At 38.6% G+C, this 23,168-nt stretch overlaps 1 protein-coding gene across 7 annotated transcripts in view; it reads right to left on the reverse strand.

Annotated features, from left to right (window-relative positions):
- Positions 1–23,168, reverse strand: part of CDC14A (cell division cycle 14A) — a 187,345-nt gene that overhangs the window by 111,833 nt on the left and 52,344 nt on the right. For 6 of the 7 annotated variants that reach the window (XM_025288204.3, XM_044944639.2, XM_025288205.3 and 3 more), the window contains one exon: positions 9,352–9,431. The exons of the other annotated variant lie outside the window; for it this stretch is intronic. In XM_025288204.3, coding sequence (XP_025143989.3) covers positions 9,352–9,431 — 80 coding nt within the window. The remainder of the gene's footprint in view (positions 1–9,351; positions 9,432–23,168) is intronic. 7 annotated transcript variants of the gene reach the window in all.

The following is a 23,168-nucleotide window of genomic DNA, read 5'->3' on the forward strand; positions in this document are numbered from 1 at the left end:
CGCAGTCCATGAGGTTGCTAAGAGTTGGACAAGACTCAGCGACTTCACTTTCACTTTTCAGTTTCATGCATTGGAGAAGGAAATGGCAACCCACTCCAGTGTTCTTGCCTGGAGAATCCCAGGGACAGGGGAGCCTCGTGGGCTGCCGTCTATGGGGTCGCACAGAGTCGGACACGACTGAAGCGACTTAGCAGCAGTAGCAGCAGCAGGGAGAGGTTTGTGGGTTCTCTATTAAGGAAGGTTTTCTGATATCAAGTCAGCTTTAAGAGAAAACTCCTGTTCCTGTTAGATTCCTATTCCTATTAGATAAAATACCACTATTTAACACACCATCTATTTCTAAGACTAAGGAAACAGCACAAAAGCATTTCCACAAATGGCAACTTATTATTCTAATCCCAAGAGACCTATTTTGTTCCACACAGGTGTGGATCAGGAAATGTGCCCTAGAGTTTCAGAAGGCTAGTTCTGCTGAATGTTAACAGAAAGAGCCCTGTCCATCCTAAAGGAAATAGATCCTGAATATTCATTGGAAGGACTGATGCTGAAGCTGAAGCTCCAATACTTTGGCCACCTGATGAGAAGAGTCTACTTATTGGAAAAGACCTTGATGCTGGGAAAGATTGAAGGCAAGAGGAGAAGAGGGTGTCAGAGGGTAAGATGGCTGGATAGCAACACCAATGCAATGGACACGAACTTGGGCAAACTCCCGAATATGGTGAGGGTCAGTGGGGCCTGGCGTGCTGTAGTCCATGGGGTCCCAAAGAGTCAGACACAACTGGGTGACTGAACAACAACAACAAATCTTACAGAGCAGTAGTTCACAACCTTGGCAGCATATTGGAATCATTTTGGTACTTTTTAAAAATCCCAACACCCAGACTTCACCTCAGGCCACTTATATCAGAATTTTGGGAAGTAGAACCAGCAGCAATCTTTTTTAAAAGCTTCCCAGACTTCTAAAAAACAAGTAAATGGGGCTTCCCAGGTGACACACGTGGTAAAGAACCCCCTTGCCAATGCAGGTGACGTAAGAGACACGGGTTCGATCCCTGGGTCGGGAAGGTCCCCTGGAGGAGGACATGGCATCCCACTCCAGTATTCTTGCCTGCAGCCTCCCATAGACAGAGGAGCCTGGGGGTCACAGTCAGACACGACTGAAGCGACTTAGCACACAAACACATGAGAAGCAATATACCTTAGGGAAGCACTGACTATAAGCCTCTTATTCAAGCTAAAACAAATTCGCCATGCAAAAATATGTTCCTGGATCTATACAGGATGAGACCAACCAAAAAAAATTACAAAACAAAACACACACTACACTTAACAACTGGTGACAAGACAGCCAACATTCAACCAGCTTTATTTCATTGGATGTCAGCATAGCACCCTATCTCATCCTCACCTCTGCATCTAAAGCCATTATTTTTTAAGTCATGTTTTCTGTATTTGTCTTTGAAACTGGGACCCTGATGTTGTTTATTTTCTATATGGTTGTATTCCCCATTTAATTTTATATGTCACAGAAAAATTGGGTTTTAGCAGATTTATGAATCATCAATACCAAAAAAGTTACCAAGCTAATACATATGGACCAACAAAACAAGAAGTGCAAAGTGAATTTAAAAGCACAAAAAAAGATATAAAAGCAGAGTTGTACAATTTAGACGGGTTACCTTTTCAATGTTAGGAGAGATTTAGAGAGTTTTCACAAACAGTTTTATGAACACCCAAAAATGCAGATTTAAAAACCACTGCCATTGACTACCAGGAAAATAATCTAGGAATTCCACTAAGGGTTGGTGATTTCATAGACAGGCTGCAATTAATATGACTTTGTAGAATGACTGGTCAACAGTACAGACTATAAATTTGGTAGTACAGTGACTGACAGAAGAGAACCTAAAAAGACTCATACCAGGCTCGCCAATTCAAACTCTGTGACTCTGGCCTGAGAAATGAAAAGCCCCTTGTTCCTTTGACGGCCAACTGCCAAGCCTACAGTAAAGATGAATGGACTCTAAGAATTAAAGTAGGTGAAATATACTCTTTTCCTCTAGTTTTAAGTTAAACTCTTGATAAATACATGGGCAATTCTAGTAAAGTGAAAAGTATAGCTTTCGACACATTTACTTTCCAATTAAATGGAACACCCTAAAACTGCAGACATAACATCACAACAAATACCCCCTGAGTTTCACACCAAGAAGAAATTTAAATGCCACCAAAGTCTACTATACGTATAGTAATCAAGGACAGGCAGCAGATGGAGGTAGGAGTGGGAGAATTGAACGAAGATGGTCAAAAGGTACAAGCCTCCAGTTATAAGATAAACAAGTACTGGGGATATACAGCGCAGCATGATGACTAGAGATAACACTGCTGTATGGCATATTTGAAAGTTCTTCAGGGAGTAGATCCTAAAAGTTCTCATCATAAAAAAATTGTAACTACCTGAGGTAATAAATGTTAACTAAACTTACTGTGGTAATTATTCACAATATATGGATGTCAAGTCATTCTGCTGTACACTTTAAATTTATACAGTGTTGTATATCAATTATATGTCTATCAAACTGGAAGGAAAAAAGAATGAGCAGTAAATCTATCTAAACCTTTTCTTAAATTTGCTTCATCTTTAGTGAATTTTTAGCTAGGTTATTTACAATTTGTAAGATAAATCCAAATAGAAAACCTCACATTATTCCACAGTGATAAAAGAACAGGCTCTGCATGATTAAAATACCTTTAGACCATCAAATTTTGCACCCGGTCTTATGTCCCTGGATATGTTCCAGTGTCTCCTAGTTTATAGTCTGGAGGAACTTGAATAGCATTTGTATCCTAAGGCAATGGCACCCCACTCCAGTACTCTTGCCTGGAAAATCCCATGGATGGAGGAGCTTGGTGGGCTACAGTCCATGGGGTCGCTAAGAGTCGGACATGACTGAGCGACTTCCCTTTCACTTTTCACTTTCATGCATTGGAGAAGGAAATGGCAACCCACTCCAGTGTTCTTGCCTGGAGAATCCCAGGGACGGGGGAGCCTGGTGGGCTGCTGTCTATGGGGTAGCACAGAGTCGGACACGACTGAAGCGATGCAGCAGCAGCAGCAGGGCTTCCCTTGTGGCTCAGCTAATAAAGAATCCGCCTGATATGTGGGAGACCTGGGTTTGATCCCTGGGTTGGGAAGACCCCCTGGAGAAGGGAAAGGCTACGCACTCCAGTATTCTGGCCTGGAGAATTCCGTGGACTATATAGTCCATAGGGTCGGAAAGAGTCAGACACAACTGAGCAACTTTCACTCACTCACTGTGTAAAAATTGTATAAATCTTAATTATGTTGAATTGGTTCATAGTGCTTTTCAGGTCTACTCTATCCTTCTATTTCTCTGTGTATTCATTCTATTAATTTTTGAGAGTTTGATATTGAAACTCTAAAATCTTAATTTATCTACTTAAATAATTGTAATATATAGTGGAACTATGTAACTTTGTTCTGTATTTTCCAAGTCTCCTATAAATGTGTTACATTTTCATAATTTAAAAAATAAAAAAGTTTACAAATAGAAAAACTCAATCAGATAGTACTTTTAGTTAAAACAATACACTGTAAACATTATACAGTATCCTACCTAACTTATCATTATAAAAAGATCATCTATGCCATAAATATGAAAAATTACAGCATCTAAGACCAATTCCTGCATTTTTATTCTCCATTTTCATCTTAAAGTGAAAGGCATTCATGGCACCTATCCCTAACATCTCCAATCTCCAGTTCCAGTGTTAAACCTCCTTCCTCAATATTCCCACACCTCCTAATTCCAAACTTTAATGAGACCCTTTAACTACTTTACATACCTACACATACACAAACTACACACTGAGTTCCCTAGAGCAGGTACCTGGTTGTCCTGCTGCTGCTGCTGCTACTGCTGCTAAGTCGCTTCAGTTGTGTCTGACTCTGTATGACCCCATAGACGGCAGCCCACCAGGCTCCCCCATCCCTGGGATTCTCCAGGCAAGAACACTGGAGTGGGTTGCCATTTCCTTCTCCAATGCATGAAAGTGAAAAGTGAAAGCGAAGTCGTTCAGTCGTGTCAGACTCTTCACGACCCTATAAACTGCAGCCTACCAGGCTCCTCCACCCATGGGGTTTTCCAGGCAAGAGTACTGGAGTGGGGTGCCATTGCCTTCTCCACCTGGTTGTCCTAATAACCTTTAAATCCATAGACTATCACAGTGACATGCACAGAAAAAGCAATAAATTAATTAGTGTATGTATTATTCCCTGGCACACAAATAAGAAGAGTCTAATCCCAGTCCTTGAGAGAAGACTCTGCTATACTTGATGGAGAGTCAGCTCTGCAAACAAATAATCACAATATAAGACATTTGCTTTCATGGTTTATGTAGCAAACGTAATGGGCCATGAACAAAATGTAATAGTAAATTATAGGCACAGGACCTGCCAAACTTCTCTAGAAAAATGAGCCATGTCACTACAGAAGAGACTGCTCCAGTAAATTTTTGTTAAATCAATAAAATGTTGAAGAACAGCATTATTTAAATTTAAACCTTAAAACACTTTTATTAGAAAGACACTAAAACTATGTATAGCACAAACAGCAACACAGGCATTTCAGTAAAGAGGGCATATAAAGATACCACTCACACTTCAACAGGCCTTCAAAACTCTCTTCATTTTTCTTAATACTTAGACAATAAAACAATCACATTTAAATAGAAGTTCCTTTTGCAAATTTCTGTTTTTTAAATAGAAGTGTTAATGCAGAAAGATTAATGTAGAATTATGCAAATTAATGCAGAATCAATGCAGATTAATGCAAAAGTATTAATAAAGAAAGAAGGATTAAAAAAATCTAGAGAATGAACACAGAAGTGTAATTTAACAATAAATGGAATGAAACCCTAGATCAAAGGAAGGCCAAGGTGATGATGGCTGACCAGAACTAGTATAAAAATGATTCTTAATAGTACTGCATCAGCCTTAAGTTGATCTGGGCTGTAGACTAAAATCACTTCACATCTTATGTCAGCGTTAGGAGAAAAAACTGTTTCTGTAATAAAATTCCAGAAAACTAGTAGTATTCTTTCAACTACATTTTTCACTGAATTATAAATGCACATTGTGTAGTATTTTCTGCTTCAAATGTATGATTTACAAAGAGTATGGACTTAGAAATGCAACTTAATATAAATACAACTCATGGTGTTATCAAAAAACACAACATACAATATGTTCAAGATCAAACTTTTAGTTGGAAATAGGTGCCTAAACTAAGAAAAAAATGTCCGATGTCTGTGTTAAGCATTCTTTTTTCTGGTAAACACATTACTCAAACTTTTTAGGTCTAACAGCAATACTATAATATTCTCCAGAGTATTATCTCAGTTTCTTCTAAAAGACATTTGAGATCATCTGAATTAAAAAGCTACAGTTTAAAAGACAGGAAATGATCTAAATGTCTACCTGAGAGAGACTGGTTAAATGCACTTTGTACATTATATCGCAGTCTATGGTGTCACACAGAGTCGGACACGACTGAAGTGACTTAGCAGCAGCAGCAGCAGCAGCATGACAAAATGAGGAGGGATGCTCTCTATGTACTTGTGTAAAAAGATATCCAAGATGAGTTAAGGGGGAAAAAAATCAAAATGCAGAATAGTACATATAATATGTCACATTTTATAAATGGGATATATAAATAAATGATAAATGATAAAATGGGAAATATAAGACTTTTTTTAGACTTAAAAGACTAAATAATATCTTTATTTGCTTATATATGCATAAAGAAACTCTACAAGGATATAGAATAAACCAATACCAGAAGATACTGGAAAGGACCAGATAGATAAGAATCAAGGGTGGGAGACAGATTTTTCAATAATACCTTGTTATATATTTTAAAAATATTTAAACCACGTTAATGTATTTAACCACATAAATATTTTCAAATATTTAAATAAAAACAATTTGGAAAAATAGGCTACAACTATAAAAATTATGATTTAATTCTATGTAGTAGTAATAATTTTCTTACTATCTTTTCTTCCATTCCAATCTTATCAATTATTGAAAAATTCTAGTTCTCAGGAAACTAATTACCTATCACATATAAGCTAAAATAAAGTTATGCTTAAAGGAAATATTCATTCTTTCCTTCTCCTCCTCAATATCTTCATCTAAATTGACAATTAAGGATAACAAGGCTCATCTGGCTTGTGAAACAAATACATCTCCCATGAATTTTGAGTGGATAACATTAAAAGCATAAAAATTAATATATATTTTCCACTTAAAAATGCCTGAATAGATACATTGCCCACTGGGCCTATTGACTGGAATTACAATTTGACCAATGTTACAGCATTACAATTCTGAGGTACATGCGCTGTTTTCAAAATAACAACAAAAACTATATACATTTTTCTGATTTAAAAAAAAATTTAAAGAATCATCACTGTCTCAAGGAAAAGTACATCTATGATCCCTTCACAGTTGTAGGCCCCTTTCTCACCATGGATGCTATGGTTCCTACCAATGTTGGAAGTTGTCTCAGACACAATGCCTTCCAGGACTGTCCAGCAGGGCACACTCATGGCGAACTTTCCCTCCTCCACTCTCTACCTCCAAACCCTTTAAAAGTTCAGTTTAAATGAGTCTGATACTTTCTCACATTTCTGTCAGAATCTTTTCTTCTATTTTTATACAACCCAGTTTTTAAATAATTAATTATGTGCCTATAGAGCCACCTGCCCCTACTAGAATGTGTGATCATTAGAAACACTTCCTATTCATTTTATATCCTATGGATAATCCTTATGTCTTATTAATAAATAGTAATAGTACTAACAACAACGAGAAAAACACAAACCAGGTACTGCAGCAGGACAGTGATACAGCATTACCTCATTTCATCTCTAAGATAGCCTTGAAGCCATTGTACAGAAAAGGAAGCTGAAACTCAGAAAGGATAAGTAATTTGCCCAAATTACATGTACTTACTTACTATATACAGAAAAGAGCAGAACAAATCTTCAAACCCAGGCAGAGTCTCTGCCGTCAAATCATACACTCTTAACCACTTTGCTTAGAATTTAAGAAGTAATTAATATTATCATTACCGCAATGAACTGAATGTTTGTGTCCCCCAAAAGTCATATGTTGAAAACCTAACCCCTAATGGGATTGTATTAGGAAGTGGGACCTTGGGAAGTAATTAAGTTATGAGGGTGGAGCCCTCATGATTGAGATGAATGCTCTTTTAAAAAAGAACCCCACAGAGTTTTTCTGCCCTCTCTCCACTATGTGAGGACACAGCAAGAGGTGAGCAGGCTGCATCCATGAAGAGGCCTCTCACCAGAACTTGACCATGCTAGTCCCTGATTAGACTGTAGAACCATGAGAAATAAACTTCAGTTATTTACAACTCACCCAGGCTATGGTACAGCCCAAACTGACTAAAACAATTATGCTTTTCTAAAAAACAGAATTATATTGTACAAAAAACTTTCAAATTCTAGAAGGCACTAGAAGTGGAAGAAAATAACTGCTTTCTCATCACCATTAAAACTCTCCTCTCATAATCCTGGGCCTCCCAGGTGGCGCTAGTGGTAAAGAAAAGTGAAAGTGAAAGTTGCACAATCACGGGGTCCTACTCTTTGCAATCCTATGGACTGTAGCCCACCAGGCTCCTCTGTCCATGGAATTCTCCAGGCAAGAGTCCTGGAGTGGGTTGCCATTTCCTTCTCCAGGGGATCTTTTCCTGACCCAGGGATCAAATCTGGGTCTCCTGCATTTTAGGGAGATGCTTTACCAACTGAGCCACTAGGGAAGCCCAGTGGTAAAGCATCTGCCTGCAATGCAGGAGACCTGGCTTTGATCCCTGGGCTGGGAACATCCCCTGGAAAAGGGAATGGCTATCCACTCCAGTACTCTTGCCTGGAGAATCCCATACAGGAAGGCCTGGCAGGCTACAGTCCATGGGATCGTAAAGTGCTGGACACAACTGAGCAACTAACACGCATTTCTCATAATCTGCCCTCTTCTATCTGCCCTTCAATGTCTAATTAGCTTATCCTCCGGGCTGCTTGAGGTTATTTTCCTCTCACTGTCCCAATTCCAGTACTTCACCCCTTGCTTCACTGAGAAGCTGAAGCATACTAGGCGCTGTCACCCCCTACTCCTCCTCTCCTTGACACCCACCCTGTGTCTAATAATACTCTTTTCTGTGGTCAAGAAACAGAGGTGGGAATCCTCTGAATCTCAGAGGGTTCAGTCTTAATTTATTCATTAGAATAAATATTTACAAAAAGCACCTTTAAGTGTGAGGCACTGGGACCTGCTTTCGTGAGTTTCAGGAGAGTAATGAACACAAAGAGGTCTCCTCAATTTTTCCTGTTCTTTCTTTATTGTTGGTAATTTTGATATTAGTAACAATAATAAGCAATCCATATGCTTGTAGATTTGTACACTAATAACAAGGCAAAAATATTAGAATCATTCTCAATTCTATCAGAGATGTCTGTTGTGGAAGTTCTGATATATGTTCCCTTCTACTCTGCAAATAAGCTCAAGTTCACCTGAAATTTTAAAACATCTTCAAGTGATACTTACAAAATATCGTTTTCCAACACTGTAATGAGAGACAGCCTTTCTCAGGATGGAAGCTAGATGTGTCTGCTGAACAAGTGATTTAGGGTCCCCACTAAAGATGTGCATCTGGGAAGGTACTTTCAGGGTCTTATTCTATATTTCCAGTCCCTGACATTTGGTCAGAGCTCAATCAATGCTCACAAAATGAAAGAAAGAATGGATAAATCAGTGATATGCAAGTGAAAGTCACTCAGTCGTGTCCAACTCTTTGCGATTCAATGGACTATACAGTTCATGGAATTTTTCAGGCCAGAATACTGGAGTGGGTAGCCTTTCCCTTCTCTGGGGGTTCTTCCCAACCCAGAGATCAAATCCAGGTCTCTCACATTGCAGATGGATTCTTTACCTGATTATTGAAATTTAACAAATCTTGACATGGTTAATTAGGTCATAAACCATGTACTCTTCATGCTTAAATCATCAAGACACAGAAAGAATTCAAGGAAAAAAATAATTCCTAAAAAGAGAAAGCTATTTTATTCTTACTAGATGGGGGAGGGGATCTCTAAAAAAATGAAATAATAAACACGAGTCTCATTTCATTCCACATAACATCACAGTCATAGTGTTAATACAGTTAAAAAACACAAGAATCCAACTCTAAAATAGTGAGCTGCCTAGCAAAGTGCTATACATAGCTCAAGTCTCACAAGCAGTTATACCTGAATGGAAGATAGGGGGGGTTTGAGCCAGAGAGGAGTGCTCTGTAGGCTTCTTCTGGTGTCTTCTTTAAATAGATTACCTAAGACAAATAAATAGCAACATTTAGAATACGACCAAAGCATGACACAAAACTAATTTTAATTACTCACCAAATTTGCATTTGCGTTCTTTCCCTCTGAATGTGACAACTGTCATGGTGATAATGTTGATCTTTAGACAGCAAGCAGGCTGCCAAACTTTCCTTTTCAGCTTACAGCTGAACAGCAGCCTTTGGCTTAAGGATGAGTAAGAGCTTAAAGACACGGGAAAGAAGTTGCTCAGTCGTGTCTGACTCTTTGCAACCCTGTGGACTGTAGCCTACCAGGCTCCTCTGTCCATGGAATTTTCCTGGCAAAAGTACTGGAGTGGGTTGCCATTTCCTTCTCCAAAAGACACAGGGAAAACCCATAAAGGGGCCATCCAGGGCTGTTTAAAGGCACGTTGAACAGAAATAATGGCAGGGCTTTCTCTAGGGAACAGAATAATTGTACCTCCATGATTGAACTGTGTGTTCACCAAAGACCAATATAGAGTTCTCTGTCCTTCACAGAAGATCTGCTGTGAAGTAATTTAGTTCCTGGTGAATTCTGAATGACATCTCAGGGTACAGGACCCATGGGAGATCTACTGAGTTCTCTGTCTGCTCTGAGCAATGCCTATGTTGCTCTCTAAACAATCAATAAAATCACAATGAAATGAGAGGAAATGCATGCAGGTAAGAGCACTGGAAAACATACTGGCTTGGTTTTTGATGTTAAGGATGTTTAAATCCCTCCAGACCAGCAGGATAAACTATCTTAAATAAAGAAACAAATAAAAAAGAATTCTTAAAACCAGTAAACTATTTCCACTTAATCAACTTATTGACAATATATAATAGATGCCAGGCACTGTATGAGGAATTGCCACCTTTCTTAATAGACTTTATGTTCTTGAGAGGCAAAAACAATAATTAATAAATTATTTATTAAAAATTAAATACAGCCTGAAATAAGTGCTGAAAAGGAAATAAGCAGAGTCCTGGAACGAGAGACCTACTTAATACCTCGAAGTAGTCAGGAAGGGGTCTCTGGGAGAGATGTAGGAGGAAACCCATGGAATAGCTAAGGGAAAGGGGGGACAGAAGGGGCTAGGTCCTTGAGTGGGGAGAGCGCTTGGTGAGCTGGACAGAGAAGATCAGAGGCTAGGAAGGGGGAAGAAGGGAAAGTCAGTGAAGAGCCCTGCAAACCATGATGAGAGTTTGATTTTATTCTAAGTGCAGTTTAATATTTTAATTCTCAGACAAGAGCACTGATCCTTTTCCTCTACAGTTTGAATCAAATTTGATCCCTAAAATCCTCTCTACCTAGAATTAATGGCATTATTTCCTTAATATGTCCCAACATCAAAACCCCATGCATGGAACTTCCCTGGTGGTCCAGTGATTAAGACTCCATGCTCCCAGTGCAGGGGGAACAGGTTGGACCCCTGGTTGGGGAACTAAGATCCTGAATACCACATAGAACAGCCAAGAAACAAAACACAAAACAAAAAACCCTATGCGTTTCAACAACAAAAATGACAGAGTTCCAGTTCTTAAAAAGTAGGGTTTATTCTCTGCTTACGAAGTTTCTTTGAGCTTTAAGCTATTCCGGTAGCAATATATTACATGTATTTAATTATTAGTAAGTTCAAGACTAGAAAACAACTCAATTCTCTAAAAAAAGAAAGCTAAAATAAATATATAAAAATACTTCTAACTTTTATTAAGAAAGTTCCATATTCCTATGACAAGTAAACAAGGTCTGATAAAGCACATACCAAACAAAGTGAACTGAATATGAAACAAAAACAGCAGGGAAAATGAAACTATGGTAAAAGAATGATCAAGACAGGAGACGCAGATTCCACCAGTGGAGAACCACATCTCGAGTTGCAGGTAAAATGATTACAAAAATTCACTTAAACCAACCCTAGCTTTAAAAACCATTTTCAGTAACCAACATTAAAACAGGAGTTTGTTGTTCCCTAATGGGTAGATTATATAATACTCAACAGGTTTGGTTATAATGCAATGATTTTTCAAGCCTAAAGATGCAGCAGTATTTGCAAGTTGACTATGCCTGCTAAAAGAGAAAGCTGTTTGTAGAAAGCTCCTGTGTTTGGATTAGATAATTAAAGTTTATACAACCATCTTTGAAAAGCAAAATACATTTCCCTTCTCAGGAGCAATTACATTAACTCCATTTAATTTTGAGGCAATCATTCTACAGGAGGGAGTTAACAGCCCACATGAAAGACTTCTCTAGACCGGTTACCCCACTGAGTTTTGCTACTCATCTTACCTGCATGACTTAGCACACATGACCCATATTCTCACACTGTAAGATGAGAGTCTTTGTTTTTATTTTTATCCCAGTGCTTTAATCATTAATAAGTGCAAAGTGAAACTCAACAGAGGCCATCTAAATTCCAGGAATATTCTAGGGGCAGGTAAATGCAATGTCCTTTTCCAACCTGATGATAGGTACTTGGGAGAGTGGTGAAATATTCTAATAAAACAGTGCATCACTGAATACATGCATGCTGGGGTCATTAAAATGGCAAATTCCATCTTTCCAGGAGAAAAAATGTCTTGGATTCTTATGCCAGGTCTTCTTTGATATGCCACTGACTAAAAAGAGAAAGACTAGAGTTTAGAAATAAAACAAATTTATTAAGCCTTTGCTGTTGAGGAACCTAAAGCTCAGAAAGGTAAGGAACTTCCCAAACTCTCATGGCTGCTCTGTGATGCAGTTAGAATTCCAATTCTGATCTGAATCCAAAGCCCACAGTAATTCCACACATCACATCTGCCTAAAAATACAGATACAGGCAATGCAAGCAGAATCTGGGACAAAAACAAAGATCCCTACTCTTCAAATTTACAAAGGCCATTACACTGGCTTTTAAAATTATGTGACTTCAAACTGTTAATAGGAGTTGTGTGTAAGGAATAGGGCTGGAGAAAGATTAGTGGGAGGAGGGAGGACTATATATTTTCTACTATCTTCACATTTCTTGTATTATGTACTAATGTATATTCATTTATTTTTTTTAAATGTGGAATAACTAAATCATTTACAAAGTATTAAATGTGTATCTTGCTAAAAATAAAGTCTATATTTAACTAATACTCAAAAAATTGTTCCCAGATACTCTTAATATTTCTAAAAGTAATTGCTGAATAAAATTAACTCCAAAGCATCTTCTAAATATCCTGATTTTCTGTTTCTCAGGAAAAAAAAATAATGCTCTGCTCACTAGATATTAGCATATATGAATCCAAACTGGAAGAATCTTCCCCAACTTTTGATTGATAAAATTTAACAAAAGCCCTTTGTATAGTGCTTGGTTTTGTTGTTGTTGTTTAGTCGCTAAGTAGTGTTCAACTCTTTTGTGATCCTATGGACTGTAGCCTGCCAGCCTCCTCTGTTGATGAGATTTCCCAGTCAAGAATACTGGAGTGGGTCACCATTTCCTTCTCGAGAGGATCTTCCCTACCCAGAGATCAAACCCACATCTCTTGTGTTGGCAGGCGTATTCTTTACCATTGAGCCAAGGGAAGCCCTTTAACAATTTACCCCGAAATTAGTGAGTACATGCATGGCTTTTATAAAATTTTCCCACTCTTTGCCAGGAAGTCCTATAACTCTTCTCAATAGCATAACATTTAACATATATGTTCTTACTCCTAACTAACTTATTGAAGTGAAAGTTGCTCAGTCATGGCTGACTCTTTGCGACCCCATGGACTACACAATCCATGGAATTCTCCAGCCCAGAATACAGGAGTGGGTAGCCTTTCCCTTCTCCAGGGGATCTTCCCACTCCAGGGATCAAACCCAGGTCTCCCACACTGCAGACGGATTCTTTACCAGCTGAGCCCACATTTAGGAGTCAACCAATTAGACTCATTTTTTTCTGCTTCATTAACACTGATGCAATGTGGGAAAACTGGGTTCAATCCCTGGGTTGGGAAGATCCCCTAGAGGAGGGCATGGCAACCCACTCTGGTATTCTTGCCTGGAGAATCCCCATGGACAGAGGAGCCTGGAGGGCTACAGTCCATGGGGTCACAAAGAGCTGGACACAACTGAGTAACTAAGAACACACACACACAAAACACTGATGCCACACATCAAGATCCAAATAACTCTTTTAACTTTTAACTACTGGAGTGGGGTGACATTGCCTTCTCCAAAAAGATTCTTAAAGAGCTAACATTCTAACATATATGTATGACCAATGGCTGTGAGATTTTTATTTAACAATTAAAGTATAGTACTATAAGCAAGTATAATATATATTATTTTCCAATAAGCCAATGTTTCACAAACTTCAGTTAATCATGCATCAACTTTCTCAACTTCTGCCACCACACGTAGCACCATGTATTATCATTTCTATTTATGTTCTCTTTATGAATAGACACAATCTTTTAATTTAATTCATTCTAAAGTAGTTTATACCATTTCTTTAAATGGAAAACTAGTATCACTTGCCAGAGTCTACACATAAATGAATTTTAAAATATATAACTCTTAAAATTAAAAAATGTTTGTGAAAATTAATTGCACATACAAGTATGAGTTCATTTCTGAGGCCTCTATTCTGTTCTACTGATCTGTGTGCCTGTCTGTTTTTGTGCCAGTACCACACTGCTTTGATGACTATAGCTCTGTAGTATAGTCTGAAGTAAGAGCAAGAGATACCTTTAGCTCTTCTTTCTCAAGATTGTTTTGGCTATTTGAAGTCTTTGTGTCTCTGCTCATTTTTTAGAATTATTTATTCTAATTCTGTGAGAAGTGCCTTTAGGCAGCTAATCTACAACAAAGCAGGCAAGAATACACAGTGTAGGAAAGACAGCCTCTTCAATAAATGATGTTGGAAAAACTGGACAGTTATAATGCAAAAGAATCCAAATGGAAAACTCTCTCACATTATGCACAAAAATAAATTCAAAATGGATTAAAGACTTAAATAAAAGAATTGAAACCACAAAACTTCTGGAAGAAAATGTAGGCAGTACTCTCTTTGACACTGGTCTTAATAATATCTTTTTGGCTGTGTCTCCTCAGGCAAGGGAGAAGGCAATGGCACTCCACTCCAGTACTCTTGCCTGGAAAATCCCATGGACAGAGGAGCCATGGGGTTGCTAAGAGTCAGACACAACTGAGCGACTTCACTTTCACTTTTCACTTTCATGCATTGGAGAAGGAAATGACAACCCACTCCAGTGTTCTTGCCTGGAGAATCCCAGGGATGGGGGAGCCTGGTGGGCTGCCGTCTATGGGGTCGCACAGAGTCTGACACGACTGAAGCGACTTAGCAGTAGCAGCAGCCTCAGGCAAGGGAAATAACAGCAAAAATAAATGGGACTACATTAAACTAAGAAGCTTTGGACAGTGAAGGAAACTATCAGAAAAGCAAAAAGACCACCTACTGAATGGGAGAAGATATTTGTAAGTGATATATCTGATAAGGGGTTAATATCCAAAATATACAAAGAACTCATACAACTCAACACCCAAAAAATAAACAACCCAATTAAAAAATGGACAGAGGATCTAAATAGATACTTTTCCAAAGAAGCCATTCAGATGGCCAAGAGCCACATGAAAAGATGCCCAACATCACTAGTCATCAGGGAAAACAAATCAAAACGCCAATGAGATTATCACCTCACACCTGTCAAAATGGCTATTATCAAAAAAACAACAAATAACAAAGTGGAGAAAATTAAACCCTGCTGCACTGTTGGTGGGAATATAAATTGGTACAGTTGTTATGAAAAACAGTACAGGGAGTCCTCAAAAGATTAAAAATAAAACTACCATATGATCCAGAAATTTCATCCCTGAGTATTTAATCAAAGAAAACACAAACATTAATTTGAAAAGACTATATACTCCTATATTCATAGAAGCATTATTCACAATAGCCAAGATACAGAAGCAATCCAAGTGCCCATCAATAGACAAATGGATAAAGAAGATGTGGTCTCACACACACACACATATATAATGGAATATTACTCAGCCAGAATGAAATCTTGCCATTTGCAATAACACGGATGAACCTAGAGAATATTATACTAAGTGAAATAGTCACAGAAAGACAAATACTGTATGATTTTATTTATACGAATAATCTAAAAAAACAAAAAGGAACAACATAACAAAACAGTTATAGACAGAGAACAAACAGGTAATTGCTAGAGATGCAGGCAGTGAGGAGGGAAGGAAAAGAAATAGGTAAGGGAGATGAAGAGGCACAAGCTTCCAGTTGCAAAATAAATAAGCCATGCATATGAAACGTACAATGTGGGGAATATAGTATATAGTATCTTTGAATGGCAGAACCCTGAAAAATTGATGCCTTTGAACTGTGGTGCTGGAGAAAACTCTTGAAAGCCCCTTGGACAGCAAGGAGATCAAACCAGTCAATCTTAAAGGAAATCAACCCTGAATACTCATTGGAAAGACTGATGCTGACGCTGAAGCTCCAATATTCTGGTTTCCTGACGTGAACAGCTGACTCATTGGAAGAAATCCTGATGCTGGGAAAGACTGAAGGCAGAAGGAGAAGAGGGTGTCGGAGGACGAGGTGGCTGGATGTTATCACCAACGCTATGGACATGAACTTGGCTAAACTCCGGGTGATGGTGAGGGACAGGGAGGCCTGGCGTGCTGCATGCAGCACATGGGGTCACAAAGAGTCAGACACGACTGAACAACAACAACATCTCTGAATGGTGATATATCACAACTAGACTTATCATGGTGATCATTTTGAAATGTATAGAAATACCAAATCACTATGCTGTGTAACAGGAACTAGCACAGTACTGTAGGTCATTATACTTCAAAAATAAATGTCTCATACAAAAAAAGATCAGATTTATGGTTACCAGACGTGGGGCTGACAGGAGGGCTAAGTAAACGAAGGCAGTCAAAAGGTACCAACTTTCAGTTATGAGATAAGTAAGTATTAGGGATGTAATGTATACCATGATAAATATAATTAGCACTATTGCATGTTATACATGAAAGTTAAGAGAATATATCCTAAGAATTTTCATCATAAAATTTTTTTCTATTTCTTTAATTTTGTATCTATATGAGACTATGATGTTCACTAAACTTACAGGGATAATCATTTCATGATGTATGTGAGTGAATCATTATGTTATACACTTAAACAGTGCTGTCTGTCAGTTATATCTCAATAAAACTGAAGAAAAAAGTTAAATAAAATGTTTGTGTTCACGACACACTGAGGACCATTGTAACAAACATGAAGTTTGGACTAATTTCATAGAAAGGTAGACCAACCTGGTAAGTTAAACAAAATCCTCTTAGAACTAATCTGCAAATACATCTAAATCATTTCTTTAAACTATATCCTATGGTCATTAAATCCTTAAAGCCGGTCAAAAAATGGTACATGTGAATTTCAGAAGCAGTTTGGAATTTACAACAATTTTTCTTACTCAGATAATTTAATCTATCTGATATACAAGGGATGATTCTTTAAACAACACATGGCTTAATACAGAAGTCTAAACCAGACTCTTGAGTCATGAATTTGCTAATGGGCCTCCCCGGAGATATTTGCTTCAGATCTTACTATGTTTTTAGCTTTGTTTTTAGGTATTATTATTTCCCAAAAAAAGGCTGATGGCAAAGCCAACACCCACACCCACACCCACACCCACACACACATACACACACACACACCCATAATTCAAAAATGTTTCCTTTTTGAAACCTGAGTGTCTCTGTCAATTACTTTTATATTTTGTGATCTGGAAAGTGAAAATAATCCTGAAGATTCAATTTGGCCATCTGAGACAGTATTCTTCAATCTTGGCTTTTGATTTCCTGTTATTTAATATTTTACTTGTTTATGAAAAAGGAAATAAAATGCTGAGAACAGCCTTTCCCAGTCAGGTACTGCCATAGGAACACTAAAACAGCCGCGAAATCAGCATTACCAACCATGTCTGAGTCCATTAAACTTCTTCAAGATAGAAGTTTCCAGAAAACAGATGTTTCAACTTGAAAATAGCCTAGAAGCACTAAAGGTTGCTGAATATAGAAGAATCATACCAAAAAGGAGGGACTCTCTTTAAAGGTTTCAGAAAATTAGGCTTAGCCTATACAGCATACTTAATGTGGACATTATAAAGAAGTCCCTATGATATGTGCTTTGGGTTCTAGCCTATTAATTAGCAGTCATCTTTAGATCCCTTTCTCCAGCCTCATATAACTTAAAATTATCACACTTGTTCAACAGCAATTGAGGATAGGGGTGTGCAGAGATTTAAAAAAAAAAAAGAAAGAAAATGTTTCTTTGCCTGGTAGCTAACCAGTCTGGAACATTCACTTGGTTTGAGACCAGTGCTCTCTAAATGGCTTCCTCATCATCCCTCTTTCCCATCAGGTTCCTCCCCATCACTCAGATAAAATCTCAAAAGTCATTTTTAATGCTGGCCTCTCTGTCTCACTCTACCCACCCTCATCAATCAATACATAGACTGATTCTTTCTCCAGTCTCTTTCAATTACGGGGTGGAAGCAGTTTTAGGGGATTGAAATATATTATTTGGGGAAAGAAACAGAGGATACAAATATCTTTTGAAATTTTATTAATACATAACCACCACTAGGGTTCTGAGCACAGGAGGGGCCCTGAATTTTAAGTTTCATTATTTTCCAGAAGATATGCACATGACCTTTTTTTCATCATTATCAACTTATTTCAAACCCTTCTCTCCATATGCCATAACTCACACCATTTCTCTCTGCCTCCACTTCCTGCCTACTCTAGTAATTCTAAAGCAGAACCTGAGAGACTCAGTTCTGCTCAAAAGTCCAGCCAGACTGTCAATCCTTCCCCAAGATAAGGTCCTAATCCACATTTCCAGGTGAATTTGTCACTGTTCCTTGGATGAACCCCATTCACTAGCTTGGACTCCTCACCATTCTGGAATCATACTTGACACTTTCTAGTATCTGAGGTTTGTTCTGGAATCCTCTCCACACCTTCTCTGCCTGTTAAAATCCTTCCTGTTTCATTCAGTTCAGTTCAGTCACTGTCATGTCCGACTCTTAGCGACCCCATGAATCACAGTACGCCAGGCCTCCCTGTCCATCACCAACTCCCAGAGTTCACCCAGACTCATGTCCATCGAGTCAGTGATGCCATCCAGCCATCTCATCCTCTGTCGTCCCCTTCTCCTCCTGCCCCCAATCCCTCCCAGCATCAGAGTCTTTTCCAATGAGTCAACTCTTCGCATGAGATGGCCAAAGTACTGGAGTTTCAGCTTCAGCATCATTCCCTCCAAAGAAATCACAGGGCTGATCTCCTTCAGAATGGACTGGTTGGATCTCCTTGCAGTCCAAGGGACTCTCAAGAGTCTTCTCCAACACCACAGTTCAAAAGCATCAATTCTTCGGCGCTCAGCCTTCTTCGCAGTCCAACTCTCACATCCATACATGACCACAGGAAAAACCATAGCCTTGACTAGACGAACCTTTGTTGGCAAAGTAATGTCTCTGCTTTTGAATATGCTATCTAGGTTGGACATAACTTTCCTTCCAAGGAGTAAGCGTCTTTTAATTTCATGGCTGCAGTCACCATCTGCAGTGATATTGGAGCCCAAAAAAGTAAAGTCTGACACTGTTTCCACTGTTTCCCCATCTATTTCCCATGAAGTGATGGGACCAGATGCCATGATGTTTGTTTTCTGAATGTTGAGCTTTAAGCCAACTTTTTCACTCTCCACTTTCACTTTCATCAAGAGGCTTTTTAGTTCCTCTTCACTTTCTGCCATAAGGGTAGTGTCATCTGCATATCTGAGGTTATTGATACTTCTCCCGGCAATCTTGATTCCAGCTTGTGTTTCTTCCAGTCCAGCGTTTCTCATGATGTACTCTGCATATAAGTTAAATAAGCAGGGTGATGATATACAGCCTTAACGTACTCCTTTTCCTATTTGGAACCAGTCTGTTGTTCCATGTCCAGTTCTAACTGTTGCTTCCTGACCTGCATATGGGTTTCTCAAGAGGCAGGTCAGGTGGTCTGGTATTCCCATCTCTTGAAGAATTTTCCACAGTTTTTTGTGATCCACACAGTCAAAGGCTTTGGCATAGTCAATAAAACAGAAATAGATGTTTTTCTGCAACTCTCTTGCTTTTTCCATGATCCAGCAGATGTTGGCAATTTGATCTCTGGTTCCTCTGCCTTTTCTAAAACCAGCTTGAACATCAGGAAGTTCACAGTTCACGTATTGCTGAAGCCTGGCTTGGAGAATTTTGAGCATTATTTTACTAGCATCTGAAATGAGTGCAATTGTGTGGTAGTTTGAGTTAGACCTAACTCAAATACTACCTCCATGATGTCTTTTCTTTTAGCTCAGAAACCCTCCCTCTTATTCTTTATAATGACCATGACAATGATGATGATAATAAAAACAAGAAGTTACATAGTTTATATTATGTGGCAAGCACTATTCTAAGCAATTTACATAATATGGATCATTAATCCTCACAAGCACAACGTACATTTTACATGCAAAATGCTGAGAATCAGTTGCCTCAAAGCCACACAGCTAGGGTGCAGTGGAGTCAGGCAGCATAGCCCCCATAGGCACTCCTGACCACTTCCTGATGGGCCCCTCACAGCTCTGTTGCAATTATTTTCCTTTAGCCTAAGTATGAAGCTCCTTAAGCGCAGTAACCAAGTGTTTCATACTTCTATAAGCCTTACAAAGCCTCCTTTGTAGATGTTCAATAAATACGTATATGTTTAGTGAATATAAACTACTTTAAACTGTTAAAATACAAAGAGTACATCAGCCCTAGGGGGTTAATTCAGCTTATTTAATATTCAGTGAATGAGATTCTTTAAACGTGTCACTACAACTTTAGCGGTAATGCCCAGAGGAGCTAGTGAAATTAACTTTCTGATCCCAGTTATATGAAAGCATCAAACCAGGTACATAGAAACAAGACTTCAGTGGTGTGCTAAAAGAGAAAGTAAGAAAGAGATTGATTTCAAACATGAGGGCTTTAGATCAAATGATCTGTATAAGCTTTTAGAAAGTATTTTGAGAGCCAAGGCATGCCACCTGACTGAGACATTCATTCTCTCACTTCCCCCTATCTGTTCTGAAGTTACACTCGGCCACTCCCAACATGAGATAAAAGGCAGAAAGCAGGAGGTGGAACAGAACACAGTCACCGAAGACCAACATGTATCTGCTTAATGCTTACAATCTGCATAGGAACCTGCACACATACAGGGACACAAGAAGTCTGCACGGTCATTCTGGTACTGAGATATCGAGAACAAGGGTTCGAAAGGGGGCTGGGAATGGTCCACAAAGACATTAGACTCTACCTGAGCCTTCCTGGCCTCACTACAGTATTTAGATGGTCTCCTGCTCCCCTTGGCATCATAGCTCAAGTCACTGTGGGAGGGCAGCTTTCTCTGGCATCTCGAGGAGCTCAGGCCCCTGCTGTACGTTCTCAAAGCTCCCTGCCCTTCTCCTTCAAATTCTTACCCTCGTTTGTCATCACAAGGTTTCTGTGGTTATTTTAGTCTGTCTCCCTGGCTAGGCTCGTAAATCTGAGAGCAGGATTTCTTGTCTCTTCTATATCTACGAGACTCAGCACTATGCCTGGCACATAACACAAAAAAAATGTTTGATGGCTGCAGGAACAAACAGTGGAGGGAAAGAGAGCATTTTATGTGAGAACATGCATGACACGATCACAGAATACTGATCCCCTATCTAGGGAGTAGGGGACCCAGTGTAGTGGTTAGGTACTCCAAGTCCACAGCCAAGCTGCCAGGCTCTTCACTTACGAGCTATATTACATTAACTCTCTGTGCTTCCATTTCCTTAACCTATGAAGTGGGGATAACATGGTAATTGCCTCAGCAGGCTATTTTTGGGGAAGATTAAGTGAATTAACAATGTATATAAAGTGTTCAGAATTGTACCTGCCACATTACTCATCTATATTAAGGGACCACAGGAAAAAGATAAACTTTGATCTCAAAATTATTTTTTTCTTCTCTTTTCCATCACCTGTATCCATCTGAATACGGACCCATAACTGCTATTATTTCTGACACCTTAGTCCAAAGCCCATGTATGCATACAAACATCAAAACACGAGGCTGTAAACATCCCTCACGATTGCTATACACCAGAGCCGTAATGCAGACCATCATTTAGTTCAGTCCTCTCATTTTTTTAATGTACAGATATTGATGCTGCTCTCAGTTCTTTCTGTTCAAAGGGCATCCTGAGTCTCCCGGTGACTTAGTATCAACAACCACAAAATACATGCACTGGCTCCTGTTTTATCAATCCACGGTCAAACTATCAGAAGATCACTGTTGGCCCACAACACTCTCCAACAAAGTAACCAGGAGAAAGCCGTTGTACTCATTTTTCCTTATGCAAACTTCTCACGAACAAAACAGTAAGATTACCAGGTTTGGTTGAGTTTTTTTTTTACGGAGAGGAGAGCAATTACCAGTTATCTACAAGATGTAAAACCACAGAAGTCCATGAAATTAACATCTATAAAAACATAGGATGAGGTGAGAAGCTCTGCAAAGAGCTGAAACATAAAACTTTTAAAGTCTCTTCCTTGCCTTGCAAGACTTGGTTCTCAGACTTCCTAAGTGTCAGGGCACTTCATTTACAAACTGCTTTTTCCTGAAGAAAGCATTAAGCCTTGATTGTCATATACAAGCACAAACAAAATGCTTAATTTTTTTTCATTTTTAGCAACATTTTTCTTCTTAATCATTTCCTCCCATTATAACCAGTGACTAAGAAAACAATATCTGCACTCAACTTTAAAATAAAATTTTAAAACAGGAAAAAGGCAAACATTTTTCAAATGCACAGCCAATTCTAACTGCTTACGGAAATGAAAATATTCAGTGTTAAACAATCACAAATTAGATAGGTAAGACTAATTACAAACCAGAAATGCACTGTATAGTTAAAACAACTTGCATTATTCAGTCTATTTTAAGTTTCTTCTACTGGTTTAATTGAATGAGAACAGAAGGAATGTATGTTGTCTCTTATAGTCTTTGAACATGCCGTAAAAGAAAGTCAGTCATTCTTCCTGTTCTTCAGGTTTTGATTCTATTATAAACCACAGGTTACAAGCCTTGCAGAATATTAGACAATGCATCTGCTTAACAAATAATGGAGGCAACCCTCATTATAGAAAAAAGGTAGAGCCTCATGTCAGGTCTCTTATCTCCATCACTTCCACATTATCCTCTTAAGAACAAGGTCTAGAAATAAATGTGCCTCTTGGTTAAGGTCATGTCTGCTCTATAATACTCTCATGTGTTCTTGTTTCACATTTGAATTTGAATTGGGGATTTGATATTCAGTGAGTAGCCAGTGGACTTTATTCTATTAATGTGAGGATTAGTTTAAAATAGAAATACTCTCTCCACCATTCTCATGGGTGTAATTAGAGTGAAACCACTGGGAACTCTTTGATGGGTAATTTAGGAAAATTGCAGACAACATCAGCCATGTGTATCTTCCCATCTAATTGGATGGGAAACAGAACTTTCATGATCAGCTTGAAAAGATGTCCTTCCAGAACTGACAACCATAGCCAGGACAAATACATATTCCCTGCTAGTAGCGTCTCAGTGCCACGGGCTTCTCCTGCTTGAGGAGAGCTCGTGTTCCAGGACAGATA

This window comes from Bubalus bubalis, chromosome 6 (assembly GCF_019923935.1).
Source record: "Bubalus bubalis isolate 160015118507 breed Murrah chromosome 6, NDDB_SH_1, whole genome shotgun sequence".
NCBI classification, from domain to species: Eukaryota; Metazoa; Chordata; class Mammalia; order Artiodactyla; family Bovidae; genus Bubalus; species Bubalus bubalis.